This window comes from Cricetulus griseus (assembly GCF_003668045.3).
Source record: "Cricetulus griseus strain 17A/GY chromosome 1 unlocalized genomic scaffold, alternate assembly CriGri-PICRH-1.0 chr1_1, whole genome shotgun sequence".
NCBI classification, from domain to species: domain Eukaryota; kingdom Metazoa; phylum Chordata; class Mammalia; order Rodentia; family Cricetidae; genus Cricetulus; species Cricetulus griseus.
In genome coordinates, this window is record NW_023276807.1 from 192027493 (window position 1) to 192051921 (window position 24429).

The window sequence follows — 24429 nt, forward strand, 5'->3', positions numbered from 1 at the left end:
TCATCATCCTTGGGTGTGGAACCCCAAAAGAATAGGCCAGCCCTAAGCCATCATCTTCCTTCACTCCAGTGGCAACCGTGCTTCCCCAGAAAATACACCCATCATCCAGCTTTCTAGCCTCAGAGGACAGCACCCTACCAGCCCTGCTCTACCTGTACGTTTCTGGCATCTGTATGGTAGCCTTCCCTTTCTAGCCCGAAGTTCTCCCTGACTGTGGAGACTCCACGGTTTCCAATACAGCAGACATGAGCATCCTGGGATCTGGTTAGATACAATAGCACGTTCTCACACCTGACCAGAGAACCTTTCGTAGAGACACTCATGGGCTGCTCCACATAGATTAACACAGTTGTATCCTACCTCCATTCTGTCCTCTTTAAGTGTACGTTCTCCTGGACAGGCACTGAAGAGAAGAGAAAGGAACAATGGAATTCAGGCCCCAACAACCTGTATAAACCCCTAACAAACTCAGATTACTTTCTGATGAAAATGTGTTCAATAAACTGTATTGTATTCAAACAATAAAGCTTATTATGCAGTAAAGGCCTTTTGATGGAGAGATTTCCTAACAGACTTCTTCTGCATGATACTCAGACTTGAGAATGACTAGGAACTTTCTTGGGAAATTCCTCCTCCAAGCCAAATAACAATCACTTACAGTGGTTATCCTGCCCAAATCATAACACTGAGCTTAAAGACACACACACATGCATGCACACATGTGTAAAAATTACCTAATCATGTGCACCCAATATGGAATTGAAAGCAGCTGCTGGGATGAAGCTAAATACTATTGAAATGAGCAATGTTCTTAGAAAAGCCAGTCTGGGAGGCTGATTTCATCACAGCTGTATCTGCCTGTGCATCCCCAGGAAGTTCAAGAACCATGAACAGCTGTAGAAATCCCAGTCATCAGTAAAACAAAGGCAGTTAGTTCCCTCCTGCAAAAAGCTCTGTACATAGGATTCTGCATCTGCCATCTTATCAAAAGGAGGTGGCACCTATGTCTACACTGAACTTTAATAAGAGCTCTTCCCTTGCTTTTGTGCCTTTTCATTCCCAGGTAGGCACCAGCCAACCACCACCATTCATGATAATGCTCTGGCCCCTGAGAATTAATCAATGCCTGCTATGCCTTACTCATTTCTCCTCCCATCCTGCAGACCTGCAGGAGTGGCTCGTAACTCCTTGAGACCAAAAGGGTTATTAAACTGCCCTTCCAGTCACATTCGGGAGTCGAATTTCTCACTCAGAACTCTGTGAGAGCTCCATTGTCTATATTTTACCAACACTCTGAATTCAAAATGTCCTTATTTCACCTTTAATCTGAGAGTATATGTGTATCAACCAAGAGATGGACTACAGGAACCCATAGGGACTATGTCCTACCTATGGGAGGTAGTAACAACATCACTCCATATTCAAGATCTTGTCCATATTCAGGAAAATCTAGAGAGGTGAAGAGATGACTCAGTAGTTAAGAATACTGGCTGCTTTTTGCCCTCTGTGAGCACCAGGAATGCATGGACACATACACAGGCAAAACATTCATATTCATAAAGTAAAAATAAATAAATCTTCTTTTAAAAAGAAAGAAAATCCAAATCCTTGTTTGTTTGTTTGTTTTTTTACATGACATTAACCTTTCAATCTTGGGAACTAACTCTCAGCCAATTGGTATCGAAGCCAGAATTAGATCTAGGCCTCCTATTCTAAATGAAATTAAAGAGGCATTAGCACTGTACATTCTTATGCATTTCATTAAATAGCTATTTAATAAGCAAAGGCTATATTCAGAGTCCTCATTTTAACAAAGAGATGAATAGATGATGGATGGATAGAGGGAGGGAGGGAGAGAGAAAGGCAGAGATGGAGGAACAGACAGACATACTAAAATACTGAGGGAGAAAGCAAAATATAATCCACAAATTAGCAAAATACCTTTTAGAAAAAAATTGAGTCACAGCATTTAACCCATCAATACAGCTGTCATTTGCCTTGCTAGAATAATTTATTTGCAGCTGACACTGAATGGGATGAGTGCACAAAGTCTAGAAGTTGACAATGAGGTAGAGATAGACATTCTATCTAAGCCAAGAGTATCTGCCCTTTCAGAAAGTCGTAAGAAGGGGAATGTGGCAGATCTGAAATCCACAGGTAAAACCTATTCCGGGTTATTTAAGAACAACCTTTTCCCCCTCTGCACTCTCGGGAGCATGGAATATATTTCTGTAGCATTTCTATTAGGAGGCTAATTAGTATAGCCAAGAAGTGCCATCAACAGCGAAAGTAAAATTAGCCTTTACTTGTAAAATTTCTCCTGAGGGAAATGCTGGTGGCTCCTGTCTCCAGCAAGCATGGCAATGGGAGTGCTGTGTCATCACATGGCAAGCAGACTGCCTCATCAGCAGTACCTGAATACAACTACCAGCACAGTGGTAGGAGTGCCAGGATCCCTGCCTCACCTGCCTCTCCCCCTCACCTGTTTCTCCAAGTCCCTAAGTCACCTGCTTTTGTCTTATCTGTCACACCTTAGCTCTGTGCCCCATCAAAACTGCACATATAAATCATATTAAAAACACTGACTTTCTGGCGCTCTCAGAACACTCTTAATTACTTTCACTAATGGTGTGTGTGCATTGACAAGTGTGTGTGTGTGTGTGTGTGTGTGTGTGTGTGTGTGTGTGTGTGTGTGTGTAGGCCAAGAGGCCAACCACATGTATCATTAGCCATGGTCTACCTTTTTTGAAACAAGTTCTCCCACTGCCCAGAAGGCTAGGCCAGCTGGCCAAGGAGCCCAGAGATCCACTTGCTTCCCTAGCCATGGGATTACATCACCACGCCCAGCATTTTTATGTCTATTCCAGGGATCAAGCACTGGCTTTTATGCTACACGGCAATCACTTTACCTACTTGAGCTATCTCTCCAATCATCTTGACAGATTTTGAATAACAGAGTTGTGAAATACTTCAATCAACGCTGTCATTTGAGATAATTCTATTAAGTGTGATGCTGCAGCAGGTGAAACTGAGGCCCAGGGAAAGGAAATCATTTGATGTTATTTTAGCATATTGTGGTTAGTATCAAATCCAAGTTGAGATTCATTCCTAGTCTGAAGCTTCCTAGGGTTTTTTGTTTGGTTTGTTTTGCTTGTTTGTTTGTAAAACCAAGAAGTCTCCTTAGGTTAAAAATTAATTCTGCTTCACAACCAGGAATGTCTTATTATCTGGACCTTTCCTTCCTAGTAGAGTAGGAAGACCTTCAGACTTCCCTGGGTCTGAAGAAGAGACACCTTGCCTTTTGCCCAAAGCTGGACTTTTATTCTTTTCTTCCAAACTTTGTCTCAGCAACATCTCCCTCCCTTTACTGGCTCATCCTCATCCTTCTGTGGCCTCACTGGAGTTCACAAGGCCAGAACACACAGGAAAACTCATAGAAGCAAAACACAGCTCATCTCTATATGTGTTAGCCATACTATATTAAGCACAGTCTTAGCTCCTCCTGATTCAGAGGAAAATCCTCTAAGAAAATATAACCTTTATGAACCAATTTGTCTTTCTCCTCTTTAAATCTAAGTGCAATATCTGGAGCACAGATTCCTCACTGAGTTCATCCTGTGCTTTATGAAGGTAGTCCCCAGGCATGCATTTTCTAGTAGCTGCTCCTTCCATTGGGAATGTAACTCCCTAGATCTCATCTCTGGGCCCACCTTCTGCTCTTCTGAACACGGTCTCCAGTGTCCTGTTCTCTGTATCAATTCTTCCACCATCACTTCCTTCTCTGGCTTCTGAGGCATTTTAATTGTATCTTTTACTGGGAGATGCAACTCTCCCCGTATCTTTAATGGGTCTTCGAATATCACACTCCCCTCCTGGGTCTCAAGTCGAGAGTGGGGCTAGTACATCCCTTTCATAACCACACAGCTTCTAATGGGAGAGCTCTGAATAGCCAAGGCTCTGGCACCCAGACACATTGTCTATTAGTAACGAAATGTGTGCTGACATTGGTTCCTACAAATTCCAGGAAATCCAGAGGTAAGACAGGTTTCAAATACAGTGCCATCAAGGCTCCAGCTCCGTGCCTCAGCTGTGTACTCTTCCACTCTGCCCTTCTGCATCTTGATTTTGTGCTCAATCTGACTTCCCTCACAGTCATCGTCATCTGCAACTTGGATGTTTGTTCATGCTAGCATGATGCCAAATATTTTTACATGAACTTCCTCCCACTATCCTATTAAACTGTAATCCTATTAAATTTATACCCAGAGTAGACACTTTCACCCCATCTTTTTTTACAGGTGAAGAAACAACTTCAAAAGACTAGGCTGACCAAAGTTCCATGGCTGGGGATGGAACCCAGGCAATCTGTCGCTACAGATGTTACTTTCAATCGCCACCAAAAACAAGGAGAAGTGGAAGAAGCAGGCCCTGCTAACACCACACTGCCAGTTCTGCTCACAGAGAGTCTTTGAACATTGAGTTCATCAAATGCAAAAGGATTGGCAGAATGACTATACAAGCACTATAGAGGAGTGTCATTCTAAAGCCTCCAGTGAGAGTAGGAAACATAGTAAGCGAGCGTTGATGATGTGTTCTGACTCTCACTAAAGCTCATCAGAAGCTCTGAATGAACATGCACGGGGCTCATGTGCAGTCACTTCACACCTATCTGAAGATTCCTCCATGGATACAAGCCCCAGCCACTCAGTACTAAAGTCAACTATTGCTTTGGGTACTCTCTTTAGAGTGAGACTGCCATTTGTTATCTGAGACTCTGAGCAAAGTCCTCCCCTCTTAGCCCTGCCTCAGCTGCCTTAAAAGCTGTAAATAACAGTAAGTCCTCCATGATATTATCACACAGGCTAAAGGAGATGTCATATGTGAAACATTAACACAGTATTTAGCACCCAATAAGCCCTGTTAATTACCATAATTCATTTCAGGTGCATATGGGCAATGCTTGGCAAGCAAAAGTAACCTTTTGATTTCTTATTTCTCAAACAAGCATATGATAGGCAGAGAGGTACACTAGAAGGGAAAGTGATTCTAAGACCTCAGGTGCTTGCCTGTTTAAGACAAGAGCCCAGATCTTTCCCCACCCCACTTCATGCCACCTCCCTCAAGAAGCTCTCCAGGAGCTGAATATTGGGTGTATACTGTGCCTGTCCTCCTGGACTCTGACTAGGCTTCTGCAGAAGGGGGGAAGATCACACCAATATCAACAACTCTTCTAATAAATGAATTAAGCAAGAAGCTTCCTTCCCTAGACTGAGTTCTGGTAAAGACTGAGGTAGACGATTATCTATCTCAAACCAGATATGTCACTGCTGTGTTCTTTACTCACTGTCTGCACAGAAAAAGGAACTGGTTTCTACCACTACTGATGAAATGGTAGAGGGGTAGAAAAGACCTCTTATCCTTCAGCAGAATTTTCATCTTCAATATATAACTAGAAACAGTAAATACCCAAGTAACTCTTTTGTGATAATTCACCGAAATCTTTTGTTGTCTATCACAAATGTTTGAATTTTGCCTGCAATTACCAAAAAAAAAAAAAAAAAATGAAACAGATCTGAGGCGAACTGGAAATTTTTGAAACCAAAATATAAACATAATGATATAAAAGTCATTATGTTTAATAATGAATTTTAATACAATAGTAAGACCATGCTGGGGAAACCCACAGAAACAGCTGACCTAAGCAAATGGGAGCTCATGGACCCCAGTCTGACCAAACCAGGCCCCCTGAATGTAGGTGTCAGTTGGGAGGCCTGGACAGTCTATGGGGGCCTCTGGCAGTGGAACCAGTATTTATCCCTAGTGCTCGAATGGACTTTGGGAGCCCATTCCCTGTGGAGGGATACTCTCTCAGCCTAGATACTCTCTCAGCCTAGGCCCTCCCCCAAATGATGTAACACACTTTGAGAATCCCCCATGAGAGGCCTCACCATCCCTGAGGAGTGGATGGGAGTGGGATGGGGGTTGGTGGGGGTATGGGAGGACAGCAGGGAGAGAGAATTGGTATGTAAAATAAGATTGTTTTTAACTCAAATAAAAATTTATAAAAAAAGAATATTTAATACATATTTCAATATAATACTCAATACTATTCAACTCCTTCAAGTAACTTATTCTTGAAGATGTAACAAAGTTCTCCCCCTCCAGTCCACTGGACCTGAATGCATTTAGTGAATGTGTATAATCCATCAACAAGGTTTCACCTCACCAACATATATGCTCTCACCTAAGTCCCCACAAAGGGTCCTGATTTCCCAGCACAAACTGAACGAGCTGAAAACACATCTCACAGTCCCCAAATCTCATTCACCTCATTAACTACTAGCAACTTGTTTCTGATACATGAATAATGATTTATATTGAAAAGTCATATCTTTACATAGATTCTCAATGTAGACATTGTTAGATGCTCTTGAAGTTTAGCGATGAGAAAGTGAAATATACATCATTCAGGTTACACACATTTCCCCCCTAGGAAATTATGATGCTCTTACTGGCACCTCAAAAAGTAAATGGCTTCCCAATGGCAAAAAACACATAATTTTAAATTTTTAAGGAGGCAATTTTTAAATATCTGTATTTCTAAATGTGGGCAGTTTCTAAATCTGGTCCTCATGTGTATTGTCTTATTTTCCATCTTATACACATTCTTACTGCAACTGGTTGAAGGAGTACTAACCATACATGGCTGTTTCTAAAAGTTCTTCCAAGGAACACATCAGTGCATCTGAACTTCCTTCCATTCTTATTTAGATAATATGCACTTGGGAACATTGTCTTGAGATAGTTTTTAGAACTCAAGCTGTTACATCTTAAAATAGAAAACAGTAAATTTTAACATACCTAGTTCTAAGTTTCTAGATCCTATCAAGTACCAACGGCCCACCCACAAACAAGACCTAATTGTCCACTGAAACTAAGCAAGTATACAGAAAGTGGGCAATGGTTTTTAATTGCCCACAAAGATGCAATCTGATGTTAGATAAAGGAACCATCCTGATAAAATATGACAGCAGCAATTGAGCCTAGTATCAGTTAATACAAATTTCTGCAATTTCTCCAGTGGGTGTGGAAAAAGAGATTGATAAACTGGGTATGGAGGTCAAGAGAGACCAGGAAGCTAAAGTTGCTGTAGAAATGGCTGCTGGAGGCAGAGGCAATGGTTATTAAGTTTCCAAACCATCAAGGTCTTACTTGATCTGGCTCTTTCTAATAATTGAAATAGATAAACTTCACAAACGTTTTCCCAGAAATGGACATCATTCCCCCAGCACCTTGCCCACACATGATCTCTTAGAAAATCCACCCCTTCTATGTCCATTTCCAGAGATGTTTGCACCAGCCAATTGGGCTATGTGGCTATAAAAACAGATAGACTAAGCTTTGGACCCAAGCTCTGAGCTTGAAATTCCAACAGCACAGTCCCTGGTTGGCACTTGCATAGACACTATACATAGGCTTTAAGGTGACACTTTCTCACAATGGGCAAGGGAAACCAGTTTTTCAAGAGAGGAGAGAGGGAAAGGAAGACTTTATATTGCTAGTCAAATTCCAAATAACCCTGATCCCATCCCCGAAGGGCACCTGGCTATCTTGTCTATCCTTTCTTCCAGTAAGTATACCCTCTTCCACTATCACCCTTCAATTTGGACAGATTTCTTTCTTTCTTTATTGTTTGTTTGTTTGTTTGTTTGTTTGTTTTTGGTTTTTGAGACAGGGTTTCTCTGTGTAGCTTTGGAGCCTGTCCTGGAACTAGCTCTTGTAGACCTGGCTGGTCTCAAACTCACAGAGATCTGCCTGCCTCCACCTCCCAAGTACTGGATGGTTTTTTGCTACTATCAGTCACATTCTTCCCTAAACAAGAGAAAACCATGAAGTAAGTAAATAAATGGTCTGAATTTTCAAAAAGAACAAACAGAAGGTTTTGTAAGGGGGAAATGCTTTAAAAAGCAGGAATCAGAAAGACTGAGATTCAAGAGGGAAACTGACAGACAGGATGTGAAACCTCCCAGAAAGCAAAGCCTGAATAAGGTCAGAAATCAGCTCAAAAGGAAGCTGAGAGATGGCAACAAAGGAACTCCTGGGCCAGGAAGCTTGCAAACCACCACGTTCCTAAGAATGAAGACAAGCTCAAGAACTGTAGCTGAATCAAGGAGGCCACCCTCCTCAGAACTCAACTGGACAAAATAAAAGCTGTCTGTCCCTGAAGGGCCACTCTTGTCAATTCAGGGAAAAGGCTCTCCTAGGTCCTGAATTAGTGTCCTGAGTGATGACCTCTCACTCCTCTGTACACATGGATTAATTGTCCTGGAGTTGCTTCTTCCCATTCTTTGTACTAAGTTTCCCAAGCCATGCTCCTCTGACCTCTTACTTGACAAGAATGCATTCGGTATCTCTTGCTTGCCCTGAGTCCTCTGCCATCCCCTTCCCCATCATTTCCCTCCATCCTTCCTTCTTTCCTCCTTGATAGTATCGCCCTCCTCCAGTTTGTACCAGCCACAAATGTCTTCAAATATTTCCAAATGTCTTCTGGGGAACAAAATTTACCCCCAGTTAAGAACCACCAAGTTTACTTGATCAATACATATTGCTGAGCAGGTAGTCCCCAGCCAACCAAGGAAGATGAGATGAGAAGTTGCTGCTTTGGTCCTTTCTCCTTCCTTTCCTTCTAGAAGACAAGATGGCTGCAGGTAGTTTCTAAAATGCAGTCAAATTCTGGGTTCCCAAAGACAAAGAAGAAATTGCACATGCCAGACTTCTGCTTGTCAGGCTGCCCCAGCTCTTGGCTGCATGCCTACACTCTGCCAACAATCCCAGATCCCAAACTTCAGAAAATTCTTTCCACAGCTTTCAAAGTCTGACCTTTAATGCAGCTTATCTGGGGTATGTATGTGTGTGGAAAAGATTTACAATTTTCTATATTCCTGCAAAGCCAAACTATTTATTGAGTTCACCTGGTAGTGGTGGGAATTTGCACGCAGATGTCAATGGACCCAAACGCCACCACAAGAGCTCCACCTGCAACTAATTATAGAAATTGAAAGTGAACTGTGGCCGGAGGAGAACCCACCCTATCTGTGTTGGCCAATAAAATCACCCTGTTACTTTTCTCTCTGTCAACAGAGACTTGGTTCTTAAAAACCTCAGAGGATGCTGTACATAGGAAATGTTATTAGGCAGTGATGCTTGGAGATTGATGACTATTCCTGACCCTCTATCCTACCTTTCCCTCACTATGCTTGGTTTTAATAAGTACCTTTGGCATAGTGGGACTAAACAAATCTATGCACTGAAGCAGTCTAAATGTTTTCTTTGGTTGCATCTGCACTACAGGAATCCCATTGCCCAACTAACATGATTCAGAAGGGAAAAGAGGCAGGAATCGTTTAGATCAGCCAACATCCAGCATACAAAGTTTCTTGCCCTTGTATGAACCAAATCTTTCCAAAGAAAACATAAGAATAAAACTCAGTAAGGCTATTCATCTGGTACACATGTCTGCCTCTGGGGCTGACTACAAGAGATTACTGGGGCAGAAAACAGCTGACATCTGTGACAAAGATGTATAGCTCACTTCAAATCATTCTTACATTCTAGCAAACAAAGAAACCCACTGTGACACCATGCCATCTCATGGATCTCAAAGAAATTCTCACCTATCTATAGAAGACATTTAAGATTACATTTCTGTATAAGTAGGTCCTCACCTATGATTTGATAAAAGATCTTCCAGCTTTCCAGAAAACTGAGGGAGAAAACTATACCTGAGTAGCTTCAAGGTGTCTCAAGATGAGAAAGAAATTTTTTTCAGTCTTTGTAAATTCTGTCATTCTGTTATGTATGTTGGCACTGAACTAGATTATCCAGTGCTAAATCCATGTGCTGTGTAACTTTGGGAAAACATGCACACAAACATACATGCCTCAAATGTAAATACAGTGAAAACCTTACCCAGAGAGGTAGCATGTAACTGAACAGAATGACTAGTCACAATGACTTACACAGTCAGGGCTTTACCTTCTCACATGACTCGGAATCTGGAGGCAGGCCATACAGTGGACCTATTTCTCAGCACTTTCTTTGGTCTTTATTCCATAACTAGAATATGGCACACATCGTCCCAAGCATCATCTCAAGATAAGAAGCAGAGACAAGCATTGCTGGGAACAGCTATATTAGGTGGTGGTTAGGGGGTACTGCATTCTACAACATATTTAGTTTAAGATAAAGTTTCATGGTCAAGGAAGATTAGGAAATTGCTAGGTCAAATAAATAAATAAATATTGTTTAATTGCAAGGGCTGTAGTATTACATATCATGAAATATGGTATTCCTTGGTTAGGACCATAAGAAAATACCACACACCAAGCAACAGATTTTCATTATCTCACAATTCTGGAGGCTGAGATAGGAGTGTCAGCCCAACTGCTTCTTTCTAAGGGCTTCCAATAAAGGATGTGTTCCTAATGTCTTTTCTTTGCTTGACTACAAGGTCACTCTCAAGTTGTATGTGTACACATCTTCTCTCTGTGTATGTTTGTATCTATGTCCAAATTTACATTTTTATAAAGTCAGTAGCCATTTGGATTAGGACTCATGCTAAAGATTTTAAGTTGATTACCTATGTAAAGGTCTTTTCTCCAAATGAGGTCACATTCTCAGATAAAAGGAATGAGGAATCCAACCTACCTTTATGGAGGGAGACAAAATTCAACCTAGAACATTATGAATTCCCATAATGCTTCTGGTCTGTGTGTGTAGGGGAAGCTGTAGCCACGCCTACTTAGGGGCTGGCTACAGGTGTGCCTGACCACGCTTGCAAGGTAGAGTGAGAATTTCAGGGGACTGCGTTTTCTCTTTCAGTTTCACTTTTATACTTGCTGGATAGACTGCTGCCATGCCGGCTGGCTAGGTTGCTCTGTAAGTAAGGCTTTTCCCTATTAAATACCCTTGTATTTCTACCTGACTCCGTATTGGCAATTTCCCACTATATGTGTGTCTAAAGTTTCTTTGACCAGAAAATCCTCTTTGGAAAACATCATTTCCCTGGCCACACTTTAAACACCCTGTCTTCAGGGACTAAGATTTCTACCAGTGGAAAGGAGGTCTGAAGATGGTACAATAGACAAGTCTATTGAAGTAGTAAATGTATCTGATTTAGCCCATTTTCTGTTGCTATAACAAAATACCAGAGACTGAACAAAATACAAAGAAAACTATGTTTATTTAGCTCACAGTTATCATCAAAAAGGTTGGTGATAGCAACATCTTGGCTCCCAGTGGATATTCCATTGCAGTTGGCATGACATGGCAAAAGCAGGTGCAAGAGTGATGAAGGAACACATGCAGAAAATATCAAAAGATTGGGTTCTTTCATCACTCTTGCACATTTCATTCCCAGTCTCCAGAAATCCAACCCAGTCCTTGAGAAAGACATTACTCCACTCATGAGGGTGAAACCCCCATGGCCCATTTACTTCTAAAAGGTCTCCCCACCTCCCAACAGTTACATTGAGAGCCAAGCTTCCAACACAGTAACATTTAGGAGACAAACCATGTCCAAACCATAGCAACATCTAACACACTTCCCCAACCCATCATAAACTTGAGGAGACTCAGCAATTCTTGGCAAGCCTTCACTGCACAAAGTGATGACAGTTGAGTTTCACTGTTATCGGACTGTCCTGCTGCAGCTGCCTTGCTGCCTTCTCATTAGGACAAACTGTATCTCTATCGCTTGCTTCCAGCTGGTATAGCTCATCAGATCCGGACACTCACAATCAAATGAAAACTTCAGAACAGGGTCAAATGACTCCTATTGAAAGGGGCCTGTAGTTAATACAAGTAAAATAATAAAAATAAAAATAGTGGGGTCTAGAGAATATAGCTTGTAGAATGCTTGGTTAGTATGCACAAAGATGTGGGTTCAATCCCCAGCACCCATAAAACTTGGTGTGGTAGTACACTCTTGTAACTGAAGCAGTCAGGAAGCAAAGGCAGAAGGATGGGAAGTTCATGGTCACTCTTACCTACATAGTGATTGCTGGGCTAACCTGAGATATATGAGACCCTATCTCAAAAGAAAAGAAAAGATGAAAATAGGAGGAGAGAAGGGAAGAAGGGAAGAAGGAAGGAGGGGAGAGAGAGGGAGAGAGAGCAAAGAGGAGAGGAGAGGAGAGGAGAGGAGAGGAGAGGAGAGGAGAGGAGAGGAGAGGAGAGGAGAGGAGAGAGGTTACTTTTAGCTTTTTTTCCTTTTTTTTTAGTTTCAGGCTCCAAATAAGAACTAATAAGTGATATGTTGAATTTGGATCAAAAGTTCTTATTAATAGTGACTTAGAGTCTATTCTTTTCTATAGTGCTAAGTCAGAAATAGAAATGATCACATAACCATTGCTTAAAAGCTGTACCATTCCCCAGACAGGTTTACTTACACTTCTTGGGTTACAGTTCCCAATGACCTTGTCCCACTTCTTCACAAGATGAGTAAATATTAGATCTAGTACAGTCTCCTAGTGTGCAATGCTATTTATATTCATGCACAACCTTGGCTGGCTACACACAACCTAGGAAATGAATGTCTAAAATTTACTTCCCACATACCTAATTTGGAAAAGAGGTCATTAAAAGTACAAAGGTAATAGTTGAACAGAATATCCAGGCATATGAAAAGCCAGTAACATCTGTGCACTAAATTGCAAGAGCAAATCCTTACAAAATTTCCACTTCCAAGTGTTTCAAGGCAAGGTCTTACTCTATTGTCTAAGCTGGCCTTGAACTCAGATTCAAGAGATCCTCTCACCTTAGCCTCCCAAGTAGCTGGGACTAGAAGTGTGTAATACTCCACCCAGCTTCTTCAATGTTTCTGAACATCTACTCTCTACCATAGAGGCTCCCTCTTGGCTCCACTATATTGGTAAATGAGTGAGATACAAAGACTAGAAAAATTAGTGAGGTATTAGAGTACACATGTAATTCAAGCAAACAGAGGCAGAGACAGGAGAATTTCTGAAAGCCTGAAGCCAATCTGATGTATAAGCCAAGTTTCAGGCCAGTCAAGGCTACATAGTAAAATTTTGCCTCAAAAAAAAAGAAAAGAAAAGAAAAGAAAAGAAAAAGAGAATAGAAAAAACGATTTTTCAAGAAACTGAGTCACTTGACCACCTTATAATAACATAATATTATCCCCCCAACATCTAGCACAACCCTACCAGCCATAAAAGAAAGGGGTTGTCTAAAGCAACAGCAAAACATTCATTAACAATATTATTAAAATTATACTTAATAATTTTATTAATTTAATAATAAGTATTATATTTAATAATTTATTTTTATGTATACAAGTGTTTTGCCTACAGGTATGTTTGTGCATCATGTGAATACCTGGTGCCCATGGGAAGCCAGAAGAGAGTGTCATATCCCCTGGAACTGGAGTTAAAGTCGGTGTGAACAACCATGTGGTTTGCTGGGAACCAAATCCAGGTCCTCTGCAAGAGCAGTCAGTGCTCTTAACTACTGAGCCACCTCTCCCAATTCCTCATGACCAATATTTTAAACTCATCTTTCCCCAAAATCATTCTACTGATATGACATTGAGAACAAGAGCTGTGGGTACAGCCACCCCAAAGAATAGATTTCCCAGAATAGTGTGTCTGCTCTCTAGCAGTTTACAAAATCACATCATACAACAAAGGCATGAAGGACAACAAAGAGCTGTGGAGCCATGCATTCTGAACTCTGGTTTACATACATTAAGCTAGCCTTGCACACATGAACTCTGGCTTACATGCATAAAGCTAGCCTTGCATCTAGGCACTCTGCCTTACTTTCATAAAGCTAGCCCTGTACCCAGGCATTCTGGATTTGGGCTTGTACACATTAATCTAGCCCTACACTCATACACTTTGGATTACACAAAGTAATCTAGGCCTGCATATATGCATATTCTGGATTACACAAATTAAGGTAGCTCTGCACACATGTACTATGAATTATACACCTTAAGCTAGTCCTATACATATTCACTCTGGGTTACACAACTTAAGCTATCCCTGCACACATGTGTAACAATAAATCTTTCCACCAACTGCCTGAGTCCTGCCCAAGATAACACACGGAGACTTATATTAGGTACAATGCTGCTGGCCCATGACTAGGATTTTCTTACTTGCTAGCTCAGTCTTAATTATCTACCATAATTATTAATCTATATGTTTTAAAAGACTCATCAGGAATGCCGGCTGTATGAACCCTCTCTTGCCGGCGATCACATGGCAACCCCACAGAGAAGAGAGGATGAGGAAGACAGCGATTTCCTACTTGTCCCTGCTTATATTCTGAATCTTCCTGCTATGTCACTTCCTGTCTGGATCATAAGACTTCTCTTTACTACATTTCCTCGACTCCTAGTCCCACCTATCTTGCTCCCCTATTGGCCAACAGTACTTTATTCAACAACCAATAAGATAAACATACACAGAAGGACCTCCCCCATCACACATGCATTCTGGACTACACACATTAAGTTAGCCCTGCATGTATGCACTCTGAGTTACACACATTCAGATAGCCCCGCACACATGCACTCTGGGTTACACATATTAATCTAGCCCTGCACACATGTACTCTCGGTTACACACATTAAGCTAGCCATGCATACATGCACTCTGGGTACACACATCATCCCAAACTTCAGGACTGCAACTCTCGGCAGCAGCAAATATATTTACATCAGTGTGGCCCTGCACTGAAAAGAAGGGATGGGAAGTAAAGAAGAGGTGGAATATCCATCCAGGAACCTGATTATCAACACTTTACACATAAGAAATCTGGGGCCAGCCACTCATTGGCCCTGTAGTTCTTGAACTTTCTCTAACATGGGGAGCAAGTTCAACAGCCTCCCTTAGAATTGGAGATGGTCTCAGCTTCCATGGTTAGGACCAGGAGGATATCAAAATCAATGCCCTCTGCAATTGATTATAATCTGCACCTGAGGGTACATGTCTGTGTCACGGACAAGAGCACATAAGTTTCTTCCCTCCTTTCTATAATGGGTCTGCCTCCCATTTCTCTTCAGGTGGCACAGTTCAAATTGTTTTCAATTCTAATATCTAACATTCCTGGAAGAATTTGCAGCTGCAGCTTCAAGTCTCTTAAGACTTTTATGTCCCTTTAAAAGGAAGGTACAGTTAGTTATAATAAACAGTGTTGACGTTGCTTGAGTGATCCCCCAGAAGTCCTCGGGTCACTGAAGGCATGCCTTTGAAGGGGGCTGTAAAACCCTGGCTGAGCAGTTTGTGCCTCCACACACTCTCCACCACTGCCACCCTCTGTGCCCATCAAAGGCCCAGAATAACAGCTCCGCCCAAACTTGGACTAAAACCTCTCAAACCATGAGTTGAAATAACCTTTGTTCTTCATAAGTTAATTGTGCTGGGCATGTGTTATCATGTCAGAAAGCTAGGTAACACAGGTAAAATTTAGAAATAGCATCAAACTCATTTCTAGGAAAAATAAGTCCCTAATTAGAATAAAAATTCTATATAAACCAAATTTTTAATCATTCCATTAGAGCTTTTCATTCTTTTCATTAAATATGACCTTCCTGTCATACTAACACCCTTTCCCCTCAGTGCTCCCCATGATAGGTAGCATCCACAAAGTCAAGAGCCTAACCAAAACCTTAAAGGCCAGCTCTGCCACCTTCCAACTTGGCAAAAATCTGGGCTAGTCCTCCATTCTCTTTACATTTACATTTATCTTTAAGATAAGAAAACTTCTAGTACTGGCCTCAGATGACTGATTCAAGTAACTGAATGATGATATACATAATGTTCTACTCATAAACACATGGTTCACTATAAGCCCTCAACAGATGCTGGCTACGGCAGCAGTAAAATGGTAACAGCAACATCAAGAGAAGTCTAGACTATTCCCCAAACTTTATTTCCTCTAGGTTCACTATTTTTCTATTATTTGTTTGTTCATTTTGGCTTCTTTGACACATGTAACTGAGACTGGCCTTGAACTTATTACATAGCCAAGGACAACTTTTAATTCTTGCTCTTCCTGCCTCCACCTCCCAAGTGCTAGGGCTATCAGCATTTGCCACCATGCCTGACAAGCCTCACTCTTAGAACGAACCTAAAACCTACAGATATAGTTACTAACCTCATGTCGTCTTTTCTCTCTCAAAGGAAAAGACCACACAGCCCCCACTTCCTCCAGCTGTGTCACTCCTAGTCAGGAGAATTAAGGAGTCAATGTGACATCTTCAGGAATCTCTTGCCCTAGAATAACAATTCTCAAAGCCAGGCTCCCAGAGGTAGAAGGCCTGGGTCCCGTGTTGCTGTATGCCACGGAGAGTCACTTGATACTTCATGCCTTAGGGAATAAGAAATAAATATCAGAATCCAGGTGTGGTGGTGCACACCTTTAATCTTAGAACTCAGGAAGGAGGCAGAGACAGGTGGATCTCTGAATTCAAAGCCAGTCTGGTCCACAGAACGAGCTCTAGGTCAGTCAAGGACACACAGGGAGATACTGAGAAGAAGAAAGGAAGGGAGAGAGAAAGGAGGAAGTAAGCACGCATGTTATGTGTTAAGCCACTGAGATTTGAGGTCTAGTGTCACTCCAGAAGAGCCTACCCTATCCTGAGTGAGAGGGATGCATACGCCTCTATATACTTCTAAGAGGGAAGAAAAGGGAACTCCACTTAAAAAAAATCACTTCATTATATTTATTTTACTTTGTCTCATCCATATATTTTTGTGAATATCAAAGAAGACACACAACACATTGACACTGTAGCATACTGTAATTTACAAATAAACACACATGTATAAATGGTAATTGGTGCTCAAACATAAATCCAATGACAGAAGCAGAGGATAAAAGTCTCTTTAGAGCTGACAGACCAGAGACTACCCTCCAAGCTTTTTGCCACTGCTTTCATCATTGCTAACCTGCTTTAATTACTTAAAAGAGAAAAAGCTACAGAGGAGAAAAACAATATGCAGCAGAGAGGAAATGTGCATTACAGTAACAAGTTCACAGGGAGTTCATGAACTAGCAAATCAGAACACAGCAGAAACAGTGCTAGTGAATGTTAATTTGATTGAAGGGTAAAGAAGAGAGCTTTCTGTTCTGACGGAAAATAATCACATTTTCCACATCGGAAAAGCAGCACCAGCTCTTCTAGATAGTCGGAGATAAGGTGACTGCTTGTTGCTTGCACACATAGAAAGCCAACAAGAAGATCTTTGTACAAGGCATACGTGCATCCACAGGTGCTTAGCTCTGAAGTACTAGTAGTCAAGAGAATCCGGTGAGAGGGTCAGCAGATGACCCCCACCAAAAGGTAGAGTGTAGCATTAGGCTGGCTGCAAGACCAGCTGCCAGAGTCCTTAGCTCAGCCAGCTTGGAATTATCTCAGACTTCTAATGGAGTGAAATGCCACCAGGGAGTTCATGGGCCAAATGGTACAGCACCCTCTACTCCCTCTGAGGTCTTTCTCTCTCCAGTAAGACACTGGGATTTAAAGACCAGGCTGGTGAAACTCACAGAAACAGCTGACCTGAACAACGGGGAGCTCATGGTCCTCAAACTGATAGCTGGGAAACCAGCATGGAACTGATCCAGACCCCATGAATGTGGGTGTCAGTGAGGAGGCCTCGGAAATCTATGGGGCCTCTTGTACTAGATCAGTACTTATCCCTAGCATAGGAATGGACTTTGGGAGCCCATTCCACATAGAGGGATACTCCCTTAGCCTAGACACACGGAAGAGGGCCTAGGCCCTATCCCAAAGGCTATGACAGACTCTGAAGATTCCCCCATGGAAGGACTCACTCTCCCTGGGGAGCAGAAATGGTATGGGATAGGGTAGGGTGTTAGTGGGGGACAGGGTAGGACTGGAGGGAGAGGGAACTGGGACTGACATGTAAAATAATCTTGTTTCTAATTTAAATTAAAAAGTGGGAAAAAAAAGAAGCTGAGATTTAAGTCAGGTGGTGGTGGCACACACCTTTAATCCCAGTACTCCAGAGGCAGAGGCAGGAGGTTCTCTGTGAGTTTGAAGAGGTCTACAGAGGGAGTGCCAGGACAGGCTCCAAAGCTACACAGAGAAACATGTCCCAAAGAAAGAAAGGTAGAAAGAAGGAAGGAAGGAAGGAAGGAAGGAAGGAAGGAAGGGAGGGAGGAAGGAAGGAAGGAAGATTTAGGCATAGATATATCTGATTCCAAAGCACTTGTGAAAATAATACTGTGTAAGACAGGACTCTTACAATAAAGAAGATGGAAAATGGATACTGGCTGGGCTGAATGGGAAATGAATGTTGGGGAAGCTAACAGTGGGAAGGAAGAGGAAGAACATGGCAAGAGAAACCTCAGCTGTGTGCAGGGAGACCAAGGATGGAACAGATAATTCAAATGTGGAAGGAAGTGGTACAAGATGAGACTGGACCAGGTCTTCCAGTAGAAGGTGCTGTAGGCTCAGTCAAGGAGGCACAATGCCTTCTGGAGACAGTAAGTGTTAAGAAGGAAACAGGGAGTGGTAAGAAGGGGAATGGTCAAACTCAGGAAGACTCTGGGAAACTACTCTCACTAATTTTGCTATAAAAGAGAAGATGGATCAAAGACTAAGAAGGCATCTTGCAAGTAGTTGATAAATACTGAATGGATAAAGGCTGCAACCAAACTAAGGAAACCCAGGAAACTGGGTTTCCCTTACATGGTATCAAATCCACTCTTCCCAATCCCGGTTTTCTGTTGAGTTTGCTACTTAGAGAATGCTGCTCATTCTAAGAAACTGCGCTGGCTCAACAGCAAGAACAATAACAAATAATTTAAAAAAAAATCACCAGTCAAGTGTGGCTTTTTAATGTAAAGTGTCTACTCGTGCAGAGGTTAGCATTTCCTCTTCCATTCGGCAGGAGGGACATCTGACCCACTGTTGCAACCACTGAAAAGGAGAACAGAATTAACCACATAAAAAGTTGGCAATAAGGATCAATCCTCCCCAGTTCTGCAACTATGTGGAAAGGTTACCGGAGTAAGGAAATCATTCAGTACACCATAGTACTTCCTGGGTTCTGCTGTGGCATCCAAGTGAAACAGATTAAGCTGTAACATTCTTGGTGGTGTCCAACTTTCTTGGTGTATACAGTAAGTCTGGAGCCACCTGCAAAGCCGGGGGACACTGTGACAGGTCAGAACCTACCTGGTTTTCTTCATGAGAAACCCTCATCTGCTCCTTGAGGACAGACATCCGAGCTGCCTCCTCTTTCCTCAAGACTCTCTCCTTCTTGAGCTCAGGACTCCAGAAAGTCTTGATGCTATTCATGGAAGATCCCAGTTTGCTGTCCTTAATGTCAAGCTCCTTCCGTAGGAGGTCATTTTCTCTCTGTAGTTCTTTGAGTTGGGCTTGAAGATCCAACATTGTGCTGTCTCTTACCTGCCTCAACATGGAGGGTACCTGGTGGTGGTGGTGATGGGATGAGCCACTTAGCCCACCATGTTGATCCGTGTATGAAAGAACATCTGTATGGGAAAGTCCAGCAGAAGCAATATTGGGACTACTCCCCATGGCTGTGACCCGGCCTCCATACACAGCTCGATTTGTGGCCCTGCCCAGAGTCATAGTGCCCTTTGGATAAGTTGTTGATGCCACCCCTTCATGGTCACTCAAGTACATGGGTCCAGATGTGGCATAGGCTGCATTAAGGGATTGAATATTCTCCATAGATAGAGTCTTGCCTGTTCCTCCCCCTCCCCCACTACTTGTTCTTCGGTGGCCCAAACGAGGAGACCTTGGCAAACGAGGTGATCTGGAAGGGCTACCTTCCAGATTAGTGATCGTTCTTGCACTTCCATACATTTTTCTTCTGTGATGTGGTGCTACTGAAGAGAAGAAATGCTAGGCAACTGTAGGGATCAAGCCAATGTTTCTTCCACTGGCCAGAATTTTCACCACATTCTTTGTATAGTTGGCACCAGGAAATGACTCCACTCAGAGATCTGCAAAATGAGAAAAAGGATAATTAAAAGCAAACTTCTTTGAAATTCTACAACTACAACTGCATCATATCTTAAAATATATTGCTAGAAGTCATAGAATGCTCTCCAAGAAGGCACAAAGTCCCGGGTTCAATTCTTCACATTGAAAAAAATCTAGATAGGCAGACAGGTAGAATGATGGGTGAATGATAGATATATAGAAATAAATGATAATGATAATGAGTGACAAAAAATGATTGATAGATGATAGATAAATAGACAGACAGACAGAATAAAGTGCTGCCCACATATTTATTTTATAAAGAAAAATAACTCTGAAACATTTCTTTCTTTTTTTTTTTTTATTTTGGTGGTGCACGCCTTTAATCCCACCACTGGGAAGAGAGAGGCAGGTGGATCCCGATGAGTTCCAGGCCAGCCAGGGATACACAGTAAGACCCTGTCTCAAAAATAAAAGACTGGAGAAAACAAGAATGTACACCTGTCTATTGTGAACCCTAGGCAACAAAATTTAATATACATTCTTTTTGCTTGTTTGTTTGTCTGTTTGAGACAGGATTTTCTCTGTGTAGCCTCGGCTGTCCTAGAACTAGCTCTGTAGAACAGGCTGACCATGAACTCAGAGAGATCCATCCACCTGCCTCTGCTTCCTGAGTGCTGGGATCACAGCATGGATCATCTCTGTCCCACTCTTAACGTACATTCTTCAGGTGAAGGAGGCACTGCAGAATTAATTTCTCAACAATATAATTAGCAAACTCTCAATGATTTTTCCTTTTCTTCTACTCTACAGACTGAGCTCTGTTTTCACCTCCATCACATTCCCATAGGGGATACACCTCCTCTTCCAGGAATCTGTGGACCTGCTGGGGTGTTGGCCAGTGAAAGAAGAGGGGTCCAGGGGCTGGAGAGATGGCTCAGAGGTTAAGAGCTCTTCCAAAGGTCCTGAGTTCAATTCCCAGCAACCACATGGTGGCTCACAACCATCCATTATGAGATCTGGTACCCTCTTCTGGTGTGCAGATATACATGGAAGCAGAATGTTGTATACATAATAAATAAATAAAATCTTTAAAAAGAAGAAGAAGAAGAAGAAGAAGAAGAAGAAGAAGAAGAAGAAGAAGAAGAAGAAGAAGAAGAAGAAGAAGAGGGGTCCAACAAATGCTCCAACTGTGAGTGGATGGAGCTGATGTAGGCATCTGCCTGAGTGCGCTCTATGAGGTCATTGTCACCCCCTTCCTGCTTAACCACAGCAGCTGCCTGCTGTAAAAGCACTCTAATTCTCTCACGACAATCCTGTCGGCTGCCGCCATGCTATGATGATGTTCTCTTAGTATATGTGCTGCCAAAGCAAGCACAAAACATTTCTTAACTACATGTAAACTTTTAAAACAAATTTTCCCACTGTGCCCCATAGTCAAAAGTTATCAAAGCAAAAAGGAAATTCTGTTTTCCTTAGGAAAATGAAGTTCTCCATCTTGATTTGTGCCAAGTATGGTTTGGAAATCAAAAAAAAAATCACTGTATAAACTTTAGCAATAAAATAACCTATCTTTAGGGACATGACTCTCAAATACACATGGCTTAATAAGGATTCTGGGAAACTGCTGCTTCCTTGGATGTCTAATATTTGACATATGTGTTGTCCTGTCTCCTCATGTGCCCTTTAGAAATCACAGACCCCCTGCCCAACACAACCCTCTAGATAGCTTCCTACCATTCAGTTGGCATTGGCACATGACTTGGAGCCCATTAGCCATCTCAGAGCTAGTATTAAGAGGTGTTTCAACCAGCAAGACACTGCACATAAGAGCAGATTCTCAAAGCTATTGCCCCTGCCACACATCTTCCAGCCTGGTCTTTTGAGAGCTCTTTTCCTTATTAGCTGACCTTTATCTTCATGTGAACTTTTTCCCACATGTACAGAAATGGCACAGAAGAACAGTACAGAAAATTAAAGTTCCTGGTCCCCTAACACCTAAATACAAGTACGAGAGGCTCCCTACAGTGATGAGTCAAGCATATCAGGACAGTTTTTATGTAGCTGGGGCCATAGGGTTGCAATTATCAATTCAATGCTGGGCCTCAAAAGGCCTTAACAGGTGCCTCAAAAGGCCTTAACAGGTGCCTCATGGCCTCCTGCTCTTGGGAATTCTTCAGTTTGCTTTGATTTCCTTCAGTGTGGCAACAGGAGGCAGAGTCTAGAGAGGGGCAAACAGGTTGAGATCTCCATGCTAATACAGGCAAGATAGTGACCTTAGCGGATTTTAAAAACTGTCATGAGCAGTAGATAAAATGCAGTTATATACCATCTAACTCATTATATTATAAACCAGATGCTATTTATAAAATACCTTGTTGCTACCTAACATAGGAAAGTCAATAAACATCTTTTGTAAAAATGAGGAAATAAATACCCTTTGTTTAGTGACTCAATGAGATTAAAACAATAAAAGCAACACATAGAGGCACGTTTATTTTCATATGCCTATCATTTATCTCTCCTCCCACCCCTAAACACACTTTCTAGCAATGCAATCTTTATTTTCCTTAAAGAAAGTCTTTCAAAACCCATACTTCCAATTCATAAAAACTAGATGAGGCTGACTCCCATGACTCCATCCTGGATGGCATCAGAGGTGAGAATATAATCCAAGTCTGTCTAGTCATTAGACTCCATTCCAGACATGGTTAGATAGTTCAAGGAATGGTGCAAGACCTTCACTGGTCCATAAAGACTCCATATCTCGACTTCAGGCAGAACAGATAGGAAAGATGAGATCATCTTCAATTAAGAGATAGTTGTTTTGAAGATGGAACTCTGAAAATGATGGTTGAATACTCAGCCCCAAATGGGGCATCTACATTATGCCCTTTAAGACTCTGGGAACATTACAGAAGAAAAGCCTAAAAAAGAATGGAAAGATCAGAGGAAAAGAAGGAATACTGACTTCCAAGTACTCCTGAACTCACAGTGACTGAGATCACCTGCCAAGACTGGGCCTGTCCACATTCTGTACTGAAGTCAGGGAAGGGCCCATGAAGTCCCATCCCTCCCTGAAGGTCCACAGGCAGTTTATGGTTAATGAGGAAAAGATTTTTTTCTGTGACATAGTCATAACTAACCTTTAGTAAATTCAGTGGCTCATTCACAAAGAAGACATGGGGGATGATGAGATCACTCAGTGGCTACATAGGTAAAAGTTCTTGCCTTGCAAACTTGATGACCTGAGTTTAACTTCAGAGTCCATAGCAGAAGGAGAGAAACAACCCTCGAGAAAGCTGTGCTCTGATCTCTACAGGTGTGCCATAGCACACTCACACACACACATATGCTCACATACACTGACACAAAATAATAAGCAATAATTTGAGGGCACAAAATAGTAGAAGGGGGCTAGCTGGGCAAAGAATGAGGTCACCAGAAGAAGAAGATGGACAAGAAAGGGTAATGAGGGGTGAACACAATCAAGATACATCAAGACATGTATGAAAATGTCAAAATAAAACCCACTGTATATAATTAATAAATGCTAATATAAAAAGAAAAAAATAAAAGACTGACCTCTGAGAACTACCATGTGGAAGGGGCCATGTGGGAGCCTCTGTGGCTTCACTCCCAGCCAAAGGGAGCAGAGCTATACTTTGAAGTGTGTAAAGCCAAGCGAGGAGATGCCATGTGATATTCTGCATCTAACCATCACCGGAGCTCCATCTCTCTGGGGTCATTTTAGTTACATGTGCCAGAGAGACAGCGTAAACAGCCCCAAGTCTTAACCTCGTCTTCCTTTTTTCATGTATTCTCTCATTTATGTATTGAAAGTGTGTGTGAAGGTCAGAAGGTAACTTTTTGGAGTCAGTTCTTTCCTTCTACCACGTCAGTGCCCAGAAATAGAACTCAGAATAGCAGCAAGTACCTTTGCCCACTGAGCCCTCTCATCAGCACATAACCCTTCTTGTTGTGGGATATTTGTATACTGTGTGAAGATACAATGCTGTGATTGGTTGAATAAAGAGCTGAATGGCCAATAGCTAGGCAGAAGAAGTGGAACTTTCAGACAAAGAGAGGAAGTAGGAGGAGATAATTGAGATGCAAGACAGACTTGAAATGAGTCAGACACACAGAATGGGATAGAGGTAAAAGCTGCATGGTTGAATGTAGATTAATAAAAAAAAAATGGGTTAATTTAAGTTTAAAACAATTTAACTAAAAACAATTTTAGTTAAAAACAAGCCTAAGCTAAAAGCCAAGCTTTCATCATTAATAATCAGCCTCTGTGTTGTTATTTGGGAACTGGTTGGTGGGACAGAGAAAGACTACACCTTTTATCTGAGTTCTTTATACCTTCCTATCTGATGCTAAGTTCAGTTCTATGACTTGCTTTGGCTAAGTGAAAA

At 41.8% G+C, this 24429-nt stretch overlaps 1 protein-coding gene across 1 annotated transcript in view; it reads right to left on the reverse strand.

Moving 5' to 3' along the window:
- Erc2 (ELKS/RAB6-interacting/CAST family member 2) overlaps window positions 1-19891 on the reverse strand; it is a 673320-nt gene extending 653429 nt beyond the window's left edge. The window contains exon 1 of the mRNA XM_035453246.1: window positions 19235-19891. Within this exon, the coding sequence (XP_035309137.1) occupies window positions 19235-19891 (657 nt within the window). The remainder of the gene's footprint in view (window positions 1-19234) is intronic.
- Window positions 19892-24429: the final 4538 nt, after the last annotated feature.